Genomic DNA, 13,940 nt, shown 5'->3' on the forward strand with positions numbered 1-13,940 from the left:
CCCTCCCTCACTGCCTCCCTCCAGCCTTCCCTTCCTCACTCACACTCCCTCCCTCACTGCCTCCCTCCAACCCTCTCTTCCTGACTCTTTTGAGACACTTCTGCCCTATGTAGCCAAGCCTGGTCTGAACTTCCTATACAGTTAGTGTTGGCTTCCAATTCACACTCATCCTGCTTCTGCTTCTAACTCCTAGGGTCACATGTGTGTGCCACCATGACCAGCTCTTTAATTCTGAATATTTAGTTTTATAAAGATAGGAATTAAGAAGCAGTCTTCATTTAGCATCTGAGGTTGTGAGCTGGAAATGAATGGTTGAATGTTAAAAGCTACATGAAATGTAAGTGAAAGGTAGATGAGACCTGTTTCTAGTATTTCTGAAAGATGGATGAAGTTGTGTTATTCCATTACAGAGACATTGAGAGTTACAAGTCAGCAGACTATTAATGTGTTAGTGGCTATTTGACCTTACCAATTCAAGCCATGCTTGTATTGAGGACCTACCATGTACCAGTTATAGCTGTTAGGACTGGAAACCCAGGTCTCATAAGATAAAGTTACTGACCTCTGGACGTAATATTCTAGTGGAAACATGATCATTCCAATCTGACACTAAGATAAGATATTTACTGCAGTGGGAGTACTACAGAGAAAATAACAATATATGATAGAAAATATCAGAAATTGAGAAAGCAAGTAAGAGTCATTTTAAGACATCATTATGAGGGAAGATAGCCTATAAAGATGTAAACACTGGAGTTGAGTCCTAAGTATAAGAAGAATGTACTGGGCAGTGGGAATGATACATCCAAAGATCCATGGCAGGAAGAAATTTAACATGCTCTTTGAATACGTTAAACTGTTTGACCAGTGAAAAGCCTTTGAAGGGGTTGGCAAGGGAGCAGAATGATCCAATATAAACCCACTGAAACGTTTGTGCCTTAAAAGCAAGGGCTTGGTTGTGTTCATTGGTGGGTTTTTAGCACTGAGAACAGCACCCAGCATATAGTAGATGTTCAACAAATATTAGCTATATGAGCGAGTGGATAGACAAATGAATGAACGTAGGTGGTAACCGAGTCTTTATATTCTTGCAGTGTAGCCTTACAAATAGCTGTTAGTTCCGGTCCAAGAATAACTGTGGTTTTCACTTACTTGCCTGCTCAGTGTGTTGTGATTGGTAGACAGGCTGGTTTTAGTTTATAGTGGTCTTTGTAAGGTCTTGTGAAAGTGACTGCTCCCCAAACCTCACAGGGTACTGAGCTACACTAAGAATTTTCACCATCAGACTATAAAGAATTCATGGTGCAGTTCATGGGGGACACAAGCTATTGTCTGTGTGTTCACTGGAGTTAGCATGAGACTTGGGGAAAGAACCTGCGAGAATGAAACCTGGGGGTCCACAAAAGACAGTATAACCATTTTCAGTTTTCTCCGGGAGCTGGAGTTTTGCTTCGCAGCTTAGTTCCCCCAAAATCACCTCAAGTGAACGAGAGCTGCCATCTGACGTTTAGTTTAGCAGACACATGCCCTTGCCTACCTCTCTGCCGTGTTGAAACAATTTTTAAAAGTTTGGACATGTTAAAAACTCACCTTGTCATAGTTCCAAGGCTAGCAAAACCCTTTAACCTAGAGATCTGAGTTCATTTAATATATTTTCTCTGTATATCAACTTTAGTTTTAAGTACTTTCTAGAACAAACCACATCCTGAAACCAGCTGTCCGTGAGAGCAAGAATAAAATAATGTAAGCGAAGAAATGCAGAAATATGTAGTACTGTTTCACTCACAGACCTGTGAGTGCTGTGATCCATTTAGAAGAGAGCCATGAAGCCTGTGTGATCTGGTGACCTTAGCAGACAATGGCTTCTGTGGTACCTACTACAGGCACCATCTGCTAACAGTTACTTCTTCTTCTTTTTTTGTTTTGTTTTGTTTTTTTAAGTGGGAACATCGTAGGCTACCATGTGATTGTTCCATGTAGTTCCTGCCTTCTTTCCTGCAACAATGGACACTTCTGGATGTTTCACAGTCAGGCCGTTTATGGTATAAACAGACTAGACTCCACTGGTAAGAAACAACTGATTCATCCATTTCCTTGTAACATTTCTCTGTCAGTACCTGAGGGGAACCCCCTGTAACCTTCACAGCTAGATTGGATTAGCAAGAGAGAACCACTAGTCCCTTCCCCCACACACATTCAGTTATGAAAACTACCAGCCAGAACTTGTCACCACTCATCATTGAATTGAGGGATTATCTAAATTTCTCAGGCTTTGTTGTTGTCCTTTTAGTTTTTGGTGTTTTTGGACACAGTCATACTAAGTAGCCCAGGCTGGCCTCTAATACTTAGTCCTTCTACCTCAGCCTTCAAAGTGATTATAGGTATGAACCATCACACACTGTCTTTTACAATCAACATTTTATTTCTGTGAGATGGTACATTAATACACACTCTGATTATAGATAGCTTTTGAAGACACTAGTGGATAGTCAAGGGTATGTGTGCGTGCAAACGTGTAAAGAGATGGGGAAGGGTCGCGGCCATCAGGAATAGGAAGAAAACTGAGCAACCTCTGTTTAGCAATTCTTTGAATGTAATTTAGCAAATACATTCCCAGGGCTGGGACGGCTCTGTAGTGAGAGCCTTACTACTCCTGCAGAGGCCCAGGGTTTGGTTCTCAGCATCCATATTAGGCAGCTTACAACTGTCTGGAATTCCAGTTTCTGGGGATCCAGTACCCTCTTCTTACTTCCACAGGCTCCTACATGCTTGTGGTGTACACACACAGTTAATATATATATGTATACTATATATATATGTATATACATATATATATATATATATATATAGTCTGTTACAGTAGAATTCTGATCATGGGAAATATTTAATTCTAATGTGTTATACGAATTATTTTAGTAGTAAAATATGCTAGGGGCTAGGGAGATGGCTTAGTGGATGAGAGACCTGCACAAGGATAAAGAGAAATTTGAAACCCCAGCACCCGTGTAAAAGGCAGACATGACTGAGTGTACCTGTACCTGTAAACCCTTCACTGGGAGACAGGAGCAGGATCTCCCTGACCACCAAATCTAGCCAAAATAGCAAGCTTCAACTTCAATCAAAGACACAGTCTCAACCACATAAGTAGAGAGTAACATAGCTGGACACCCAATGTCCCCTCTGACCTCTGCACATATACAACGTGCACATATAAAAGGAAGGAGAAAAAAGAAAGTGTATAATAGATTATTTTTAACATCTTTATTACATTTTATTTAGAGTGTAGTGTGTGTGTGTGTATATATATATATACACATGGATGCATACATAATGGCATGCACATGGAGATCAGAGGACAGCCTGTGAGAGTCAGTTCTCATCTTGCTCTGTGGAGGTTGCAGTCAGGAAACTCAGGTTATTACTTGTTTTTAGGCAGAGTTTCAGGTAGCCCAAGCTGGCCTCAATTCAAACTCACTATGCAGCCAAGGATGGCTTGACCCAAGCCTGGTTTTATGACATCCAGAAGTTTAAACCCAGGGCTTTGTGTGTCAGACAAGTACTTTACTGACTGAACTACATCTCTAGCCCAGCATGCTCCTTTAAAAGTGTGTGTGTGTGTGTGTTGCTAATGTGGCTGTGTGGTTGTCTGTCTGTGTCTGTGTGTATAATTTACTTTGATAGACCAAGAGATCATTTTAAACCCTCCAATTATGCTTGTGTTTTCAAGACTGATTTTTTTTCTTTGATTGACTGGGATTCAACAGTGGCTTTTAGCCCATCACTTCGGCCTTTTAATTTAAAACTATAGATGTTAAGATGGCCATTTTCAAGCAAGGACCCCTCTAACTCCCCCAAGTGAAATATAGGCTCCTAATTTAGGTTTTTCACTTTATATTTATGTTGCCCATGGGACACATTAAAGAAATGTATCTGCTTTGATATGGTTTTTCCTGCTTCACAGGGTTCAAAACACAGGGTGGAGATTTTTCAGTTTTGATTTACTTTAGAATATTGGTCAATTTCTCAAACATAAAAGACCAGCATTCTTTCATTTGCACGGACTCTAATCCATGAGAAACAGATGTATCACAGGATTTCCTTCCTCCTAGCAGAGAGAGGAAGGTGGTTCTTCTGTCAGATCCAATCTCCTCCTCTATTTTTTTCTCCTTTGAACCAATTGTGCTAAACTGCTTCATGGTTCCTGAATACAGGCTCCAAGAATATCAAACTTCTCCTTTGTAATTCTAATACTGTGATTTAAAGGAAGATCTCCTAGATGCTTGTCCAAAGGAGATTTCTAATGGCTTTGGAACTGTGCTTGAATCACCTGAATAAGTAGACCAAAAGAATGCATCTACAAGTTATATCATATTCTAGAATGTTCAGCACGAAAGTTCTCTAAAAGGTCTGTGTCTTAAGTTAGCCTACACATCTCAACCTAATTTCCCAGTGCTTTCCCAAATACACTTGGGAAATCAGCCTGGACTCCCTAGTCTAGCTCCCAAGGCATTCAACGTACCTTTATGGAGTCTAATTTTTACTTATATTCTTTTGGCCTAACAATTCTTTGCAATCTGGTCAGCCCCTTAGCACGTGTTACCAGAAGCAGATCACCATTTATTCTTGGAATGGGTGTTAGGAAATGGTTTTTATACTAAGCAGTTCAGACACAAAGCCATTAAGGGAAAGAACATAATAGATATCTCTAGATTCTGCCACTTTGAATAAGTGACTTCTGGCCCGATTAGATCGCAGTATCTCTGTCAAGCAAGATAACTTGTTTACTCCCAGGGCTTCAACCTTGTACACATCTTACATGTCCCTTTTGGTGCTGAGGCAAATTTGGCCCAGCTATGGCAGGCTGAATTTTCAACGTATTTTAAAAGATGTAGACAGATGAGGTAGCTCAGCAGGTAAAAGCACCTTGCTGTACGTGCCTGGTCTGAGTTCAGTCCCAGTGAGAGTTGGAGACAGGAGAATTCCCACAAAGTTCACATGCCAGCATAGCTGGAACAATGCAGTAGAAACAAGAAAGACCCCTCCTCCACAAGGTGGAAGGCGCGACTCCCAAAGCTGTCCTCCTGTGCTCGAGACTCCCAAAGCTATCCTCCTGTGCTCGAGACTCCCAAAGCTGTCCTCCCATGCTGTCCTCCCATGCTCGAGACTCCCAAAGCTATCCTCTTGTGCTCGAGACTCCCAAAGCTGTCCTCCCATGCTCGAGACTCCCAAAGCTGTCCTCCCATGCTCGAGACTCCCAAAGCTGTCCTCCCATGCTCGAGACTCCCAAAGCTGTCCTCCCGTGCTCGAGACTCCCAAAGCTGTCCCCCTCCCACCCCTCCGGGTTCTGCTCATACACCAAAGCATAGACACATGTGCCCTGCACACCAGGTAAATTAAAAATAAAATATTTCCAATGAAATACTCTACAGAATAAAAATGCATGTGAAGTAAAGCTACACCACATGTCAGACAGATAAAACTCAGAAATAAGGTGAATGAGATAAATTAGAATAATACACACAGTATAATACCAGTCTATAAAAATTTTAGCCAAATATACTGACACATGCTTGTAATCTCAACACTTGGAACGTAGAGGTAGAAAATCAGCTACATGATGAGATAAAGGCTAAGGCTAGCCTAGGATACATGAGACTATCTTAAAAAGACAAAACACAACAACAAAATTTCATATAACACAAAGCAGTAATCTCTATCTACAGTTGTATATACTTGTATATTATACTTATAAAATGCTGATAGTATAGAGATGAGATATTATATCAGTCCAGTTAGATACTGTGAGTTTAACCTATCCCTTGCAAGTGATTAGTGGTCACGGTGTATCCAATATGGTAAATATATGGAGAATAACTGAGTCTACATCTGGGCAAGGGAAAACAATGTCAATAGTGGCAGAAGCTAAATTCAAACCAATCTGTAAGCATGGCTCATTCCATACCGCCACGTGGCCCCTATCTCAGAGTAGAGCAGACACCCTGAGCTGGTCGGCGTTCCTTTTGCTCACACTGCCAGCTAGACAGCTTCAGATTCTCTCAGGATGGTTCTCATCCTCTCCTACTTTAGTACTTGAAGTCATCTCATTCTCCTCAGTATGTTTGGCCAGTACCTGTGCTGGGCTAGTTGACATGAAACTGATTATTCTCTCTCTGTCTGTGCTGTTTTAGACTATCATTTGGTATAGTGACTCCTGCAACCTAGTCCTGACATCTACAGCTCTGCTTTGACAGCCTGTAATCTAAAGCCCATGTACTCTAAGAAAGTGCATTATAACTGACTGCTTACCAACATACCAGGGATTGACCCTCAGACCTCACACTTCCCAGGAAAGGGACCCACCATTCAGCTAGCTCCTGAAGCCGCTTACTGAGACAGTATCTCTGTAAGTTGTCCAAGCTGGCCTAGAACTTAAAATTACCCCAACAGCTGGGCCTAAAGCCTATACCAACAGGCCCATCTTGTCTGGACCAGAAAAATTATATTAGCTACTGCTCCATATATTGAGGAAATGACTCATTTAGAAATTTCCCTTATGCCCTACAAGAAGGTACTTAATCTAAAAGAATCCTGTGCAATTTCTGTTCTAAACATTATTGAAATATATTTTTAAAGTATCAACATAGAGTAGGTGAAAACAGGGTTGGAGCAGATGGGGACTCCAGAGTTCCTTTTGAGTTCTAAGAATCTAACATTCAAGCTTTTACTTAAAAGGGTCTTAAAAAAATGTTTATATTGGAAGCTGGAGAGATGGCTCAGTGGTTAAGAGCACTAGACTGCTCTTCCAGAGACCCCGAGTTCAATTTCCAGCAACCACAGGGTGGCTCCCAACCATCTGTAATGGGATCTGATTCCTTCTGCTCTGCGTGAAGACAGAGAACTTATATGTGTAAAATAATGAATAAGTAAATCTTAAATAAAAAGATTAGGTAAAAAATGTTCATGTCATAGATGGATAATAATAGATAGTTTTATTTATAAGACAATTCTCTCTCCTGCTGTCTTCACTAGTGATGCCAGAGTTTATATGATATGCTTGGCATATAAAGTTTTATATGTCATGTGCTGAACTGTAGTAATAAGCTCTAAAGAATTTTATGGCCTTTTATTTTCAGGTGTAAACTTCCTACTTTGGGGCAATTTGCCAGAGACTGAAGAATATACAGATGAAGAAATGCTAGAGATTTCAGCAGAAGAGTATATTCGATGAAAGAATTATGATGTATATGAAGTATCTTATAATTTTTCTATTTAAAGTATTTAATTGGTCAGTTTTAACATTGCTAGTAAAGATTTGCCTGTGGTTTAAAATGCCAGTGGAACATTTACTGTTTTATTTGCAATTTCAAATTAATTACTTCAATTCAACGTAAGCCAGTTCTTTTCTTCTATTTCTACTGCTTCCTCTCCCCCAACTCTCTGCTCCGATTGGTATATTCTTGACTTCAAATAGGAAATATCACATGTCTCTCAGCTACCTTCCATACCTTCCAAATGGAGAATTTTTCTATAACTTGATGCCAGATAGCATGATTCTATTTCCCGGAATAAGAACATTAATACCCCCTCCTATATCAGCTATACATATAATAAGGATTTAAAATTAAAAAACAAAAATGATCGGGCTGTCAGGTTTCCATGGGCACTGGTCATCATCTGCTTTCTGGGTAATGACTGCTCTACATTGAAAATGGTGTTAGACATGAGTTTAACAAGGAATTATCAATGTATGCTATCTGGAAATGCTAGTTACTTACATTCTTCTAAAGCCATTATAGATGTTGTACCATGTGAGCCAGGTAAAGTCAACCTTCATCTTTAAGTTATCCAATCCCTAGAGATTTTTCTGTGAATAGCAAATTATAGATGTCTAGGACCAAAGCCTACAAGAGAAATAAACTAAAGAATTGTTTTTGACTTTGAGACTAAGTCTCACTGTGTGGCCCTTGCTGGCCTGGAATTCACTGTGTAGATCAGGGTGAGCTTAAATTTATAATCCTTTGCCTCAACCTCTGCAGTAGCTAACACTATAGACCTATATCCAGGCCTGGCTTGCTCTTATATTCTTTTTTTCTTCTTTGTGAATTTTATATCATGTACCCCCATCCACTTACCCCCCACCCTGTTTGTTTGTACCCACCTTCACCCTTACAACCTCCTCACCTAAAGTAAAAGAAAAATCTCATTGTGGAAGCTGTAGTGTGTCACAGGGTGCCCCACTTCTTTACTTACAAATATTCTTTGCAATGAATCATTGGTCTGTTTCAAGACCTCTGGCTTCTACTACACCATCAATACTGGATCCTCAGCTGACACTCCTCTCAGATCTCCTGTTGTTGCCCTGTGTCATGGAGCTCCTTCAGCTTTGGATCTGTAGGACTGGACCCCTCACATGCTCAAGCAATTCATAGATGGAGTAGATATTGGGCCTCCAACTCAAAGCCCTAGATCTGGGCCTGGGTGGTAGCTGAGCTGGTCAGCTCACCAGTTCTCCTGCACCCACTACCAGGATGAGCTCTGCAGCACTGCCCTGCTAGTTCACCCAATGCTGCAGCCAGCTAGGGGCAGGGGCTGCTCTCCAGCTCTCATGTCCTCTTAAATCTTGTACTGGAAAAAAATGTGGATACTTGGATAGGCTTTAAAACAACAAAAATGAAGTTTATAACCCATTGTATATTCTCCAGTTAAAGAAACGGTTTAATGCTGGAATCAAGAATGTTAAAATTCAATGTTAGCTAACCTTCGCTAGAATTCTTGTGGTCCCCAGTCAGCTCAGGTCCTCACATGCTGAGTTTGACTTGGGTGCTCTGAAGAGGTGATACCAGACAGAGGCAGAGTGATTGAAATAAACCCAGATGCTCTATTACAGCTGGACAGTATTTCAGAGTACTCAGCTACTCTTAAATGATTCTTTTATATAGGAAAGCCCATTTTAGATAGCAAGTGAATTCATTCATCCATTTTTACCTCTAGAAGTACATTTCATGATGCTTATTTTTTAGATTTTTTTCCCTTTTGTACTGGAAATTGTACCCGGGGCCTCAGGCATGTTAGATGAGGGTTCTTCCACTAAGCTACCTTTTAAAATAAAAGCAAATTACATAGTCTAGAAAGACCAAAGCAGAATCATGTATGTGTGTGTAGCATATGATTTCTGGTCCTGGTATAATTGATAGTTTAAAAGCCATCTATGCATTTGTCATCTTTTAATAATCTACTCAACAATTTATATTATGCTCCTATCATGTGGCAAGAACTGCACAATAATCTGTTTGCATGTGACTCGAGGGAGACTGCAGAGGTCGCCGAGGGGATCTAATTCACCACAGCGTATATAAGTTAACAAAGCATGCTTAAAGTGCCGTGACTCCAGAGACAAAGCACAACCGTATTGAGTAAAAGGGAAGAGTGGGAGTTGAGAAATTCTTGAAGAAAAAAAAATCATTCGCAGGCAGGCTTTGTGCCCAGGAGTTTGCCAGCTGGGATGAGAGTTTGGAGCAGAGAGCATGTGAAGAAATGGATGAGGGGACAGTAAGGAAATATTAAGGATTAATTCAAGATAGAGCACAGTTTGTCAGCGTCAGCTTAGGCTTCACCCAGAAGCAATGTAGTTAGAGTTGTTAAGAAGAGAATACAATTACCATTCTCAGGACATTGGTTCTCTTAAAGTACAATCTCATGTGTTCTTTCCTTGAAGGGCTTCACTTGACTGTGAATGCCTTCTTCACCCTTTAGAAACTTGGCATTCCTGAAGGTCTCCCTGACTCGCCTTTCAGAGAGCCCCTGCCTTTCTCTCCTCTCTAACTCACCATTCCTGAAGTTCAAAGGAGGGACGATGAGTCATCTGCTCATTTGCTGTGGATTTTGTTGCCACTTTATCTTTCCCTCCAGCCGGTTTCTCAACCCCAGGCTCTGTGCTCTGGGCAGGCATCTTGGGTGGAACCCAATCTTAAAAAGCCCCTGGCTCTAAAACTCAGGTCCTTAGTCTTAAACTATCATGTTTTTAATAGCCCCTGGCTCTAAAACTCAGGTCCTTAGAAATTAGTGTTTTAAGGAGGTTACCTATTAAGAGCTGATCTTTTGACCTCTGAGTCACATGGGACTGATTAAGAATTATTGATATTTACTTTGCTTTGGTAAGAAGGCAGTAGCCATAATATAGAAAACAACTAGCTATAGAGAATCTGACCAGCGGCTGCCGAGGTAGTGAGGAAACGAAAAAGACGTTCTTGCTTCAGTAGTGAATTACATGATGATGGCTCTATATTTTAACATTCATGCTCATAAAAGGAAATATTTCCTTTTCTGCCTCTCTCTTTTTCTCTCTCCCTCCCCCTCCCTCCTTTATAAGCAGACTAAACCGTAGTTTCTTTCTTTCCTGGTATTGAGTGTATGCCAAATCTACCCTAAACTGCACAGATGGAAAAAATTAGTCTATGTCTGTGGTACCTCTGGGGTTGAATATTTTTAGTACTTAAATTTTTAGCGAAAGGTTCTTTCTTCCAATGCTAAAGAATGATTTTATTGTTATTCCATGTACAAACTCACGGGTGTAAAAATTGACAGTGTCACCTTTTTTTTTTGTATTTTATTGAGAGCTGTCACAGGTCCTGTAATTCTTGGAATCCCTTTGGAGTCATCATTTCATTTCCACTTCACAAATTAAGAATATCTCCTCCCTGCCTCCTAAGACCTCACTGGTTAGCACAGGTTGGCCTTGAACTTGCAGCAAGTCTCTTGCCTTAGTTGATCAAGTGCTCAGATTACAAATGTGCACCACTGTGTCCAGCTAAGCTAGAGAAAATCCTAATTCAAACACCTAAAGAATTAAAAGACTTGGTCGGGCAGTGGTGGCGCATACCTTTAATCCCAGCACTGGGGAGGCAGAGACAGACCTCTATGAGTTCGAGGCCAGCCTGGTCTACAGAGTGAGTTCCAGGACAGCCAGGGCTACAGAGAAACCCTGTCTCGGGGAAGGAAAAAAAAAAAAAGAATTAAAAGACTCTAAACTAGATTTGAGTTTCTCATTTTTGTTTAGGGATCTCTCTTAACCTTCTAAAGTGAGCCTGAAAGCTATTCTTTTCTCAAGCTTTGAAACCTAGGACAAATTTTCTAGGTGTGCTTCCCCTCCCCCAACACCCCATCCCTGGGGATCCGATTCAGGGCCTCATGCACACTAGGCAGGCACTCCACCACTGAGCTACAACCCCCTCCGAAGACAAATTTCCTCTGACTTTCCAAATTCAGTTACTTTAGTTCAGACACTCAACAAATATTGTGGACCTTCTTGTGCACAAAGCAGACACTAGAAACACAGCCGTGTTATTTGAGGGGAAGGAAGAAAACAGGGAACCTTCGCTGAGTGTTTATTGTATGCCAGCTGTCACTCAAAGAACTTTCTTTGCGCATAATCCCTTAGTGGATAGTTCCTATTATCCTTGCCATAAAAAAATATGAAATAAACAAACTGAGGCAGAGAGAGGTTTTGAAGAAATACCTTTCCTAAGCTGGCAGAGCAATTAAATAACAGCGCTGTCAAATAAAGAGGGGATATTCTAGTTAACATGTTTCTTATGTTCTCAGGATCACTGACTTCCACTCAGATAAGTCAAGTTTTCCATTAGCAGTCTTCCTGTGCATGGCTCCCTGTTATCCTTCAGTGAGCTTGTTGTAAATTGAGATGAGAACGGTATCTCACTTTTTAGCAAGAGGGCCTTGTTTAACTATACCTGATAAGAAAGCTGGTCTTATACATTATTGGGGTTGGGGATTTCCCAATCCCCAGCTTTGCTACTTGTCTATTGGGAAATGAAGTCATTTTTACAAGTTTAGACTTTCATCTTTCAAGTAACAAAAGTTCGCAGTACAATAAATGCTTTAAGATATGTGTAGTTCTCAAAAACTGAATCCAATGACCACCTTTTGCAAATGTCCCTAGTCTCCATTTTCTTATAAGCTTATATTTGAATTGTATTTATGTGTGATTTTAGAAGCTCTCTTGCTGTTAATGAGTATTACTTGATTTCCATACCAGAGTATGCGTGTATTAAAAAGTAAAAGCAGGTATCAAATCTATGTTTAACTTTGCATTTTTGGTATTTATGGCAGAGTGCCTTGACAAATAGCTAACAATCCATTGGAGTTGCCATGGGTGGGCTTTGCAGAAGTTTACCACCAGAATGTGTCTCTCCACCACCGTTCACACAAATCATTTCCTCTGCCAAGCACCCCCTCCCCCCGCAGAAGCAGGCATATGCGAGTGATTCACTTCAGGGAAGCTGTACCCAGAATATCGCAACAGTTTGCTCTCTGCTTCTCGCTCCTTGCCATATTTTTCCCCACAGGAGGAAGCACCTGTTATTATGGCTATGACACCTGAAAAGCAGCCTGGGTATTGCAGGAGACTGCCCGTGCGTGGGTGGATTCCCAGGATGTTCAGTGAATTTTTTTTAAAAAATGTTGTTTTTAAGGAGAAACATTCTCAGCCACTGGAACATTGCCTTGTCTTATCAAAATGGCTCTGTAAGCACGTTCCCAAACACCTTAGAATACTGAGCTACAGATGGAATTCAGCAGAAGACATACTGAGCTAATTTCCTTTGTGCGACATTACCCAGAGAAACCAAGCTGTCAGTACCCTCCCGAACAAGCCTGCAAGGAATGATGGCAAAAGCCCCAGGAGGCACCGTATCCTCCTGAACAAGCCTGCAAGGGATGATGGCTAAAGCCCCAGGAGGCACGGGTGGGTTTGGCCTTTGAGAGCTTCTATCCACCCTCCTAAATTCACTTGTAATGAAAATTTACTGCAAACAAACAGATCAAGCATGTTTATTTTAAGATGAGTATAGAATAGTAGCAACGGTAGAAACTATTAGTCTGGAATAATGTTGAATCTGAAAAGAACTGCGAACATTTCCAGTGTATATTCACAAAGTGAAATGACAGAAACACAGGATTCTAGGCATGTAGAATGTCACACTCTGCCCTAACTTGAAGCCATCATCTCTAAATCATACCTTTTATTTATCAAGCATTAGTTAAACTACTTAGCCCACATTTAGTAAGCATACTTTATACAGGCATTGTTTTTAAATATTACAGTGTTTTTTACAACTCATTAAAGGTGAAAAAAAAAACCCTTCAGTACCTTCTATAATACATTTTTTTTTTTTTTTTTTTTTAAGACAGGGTTTCTCTGTATAGCACTGGCTGTCCTGGAACTCACTCTGTAGACCAGGATGGCCTCAAACTCAGAAATCCGCCTGCCTCTGCCTCCCAAGTGCTGGGTATAATACATTTTTTTAAAGCTGATTTATTTCCCAGACTCCCTTGAAGCTAGCAGTTTGAATATACTTTACTCTTTGCTAGCTATATGCACGTATACATTTGTACAGTCTTGATTCCGGAACCAACTTCAGTGGATAAAAGGCTGGTGACTACACACTGATTACCCATTTTGCTAATCTAACATAACTCCTTGATATGGCTTGGAATATAGTCACTTCCTGATGCCCAGATCATGACTAAGGTGATATGATAGATTTGTCAGGCAAAGAAGTACACACCTACAATCTCACCACATGGATGGAAACAAGGAAATCAGGAATTCAAGGACAGGCTCAGATACACAGAAAGTTGGAGACCCTGTTGGAAAATTTAAAAAGCCAATGCATGCGTGGTGATTCACACCTGTACTCCCAGAACTTCAGGGGCGGAGGAAAGATGATCAGGAGTTTAAGGTCATTCCCAGCTATTTAAGATCCTCAAAATAAATAGCAGTAATAATAAAATGATGGTAGTAATAGGGCTAGAGCTATGGGTCAATGGTTAAGAGTACTTACTGCTCTTGCAGAGGGACCAAGTTTGGTTCCCACCCCCTACATAGAGACTCACAATGGCCAGCAACTCTAGTTCCAGGCAAT

At 40.7% G+C, this 13,940-nt stretch overlaps 1 protein-coding gene across 4 annotated transcripts in view; it reads left to right on the top strand.

Annotated features, from left to right (window-relative positions):
- The window catches only part of Fam72a (family with sequence similarity 72 member A), a 24,083-nt gene that overhangs the window by 4,761 nt on the left and 5,382 nt on the right, over positions 1-13,940 (top strand). Inside the window, exons 3-4 of one of the 4 annotated variants that reach the window (XR_004121984.1) lie at positions 1,942-2,066; positions 7,134-7,240. Coding sequence is in view for 2 of the 4 variants with exons in the window: in XM_031381872.1 (XP_031237732.1) it covers positions 1,942-2,066; positions 7,134-7,228 (220 nt within the window). In the remaining 2 variants the exon portion in view is untranslated. Of the gene's footprint in view, positions 1-1,941; positions 2,067-7,133; positions 8,886-13,940 lie in introns of those variants that run through there. The other 3 variants (XM_031381872.1, XR_004121988.1, XM_031381887.1) reach the window with 3 other exon arrangements.

This window comes from Mastomys coucha, unplaced genomic scaffold (genome assembly GCF_008632895.1).
Source record: "Mastomys coucha isolate ucsf_1 unplaced genomic scaffold, UCSF_Mcou_1 pScaffold1, whole genome shotgun sequence".
Lineage (NCBI taxonomy): Eukaryota > Metazoa > Chordata > Mammalia > Rodentia > Muridae > Mastomys > Mastomys coucha.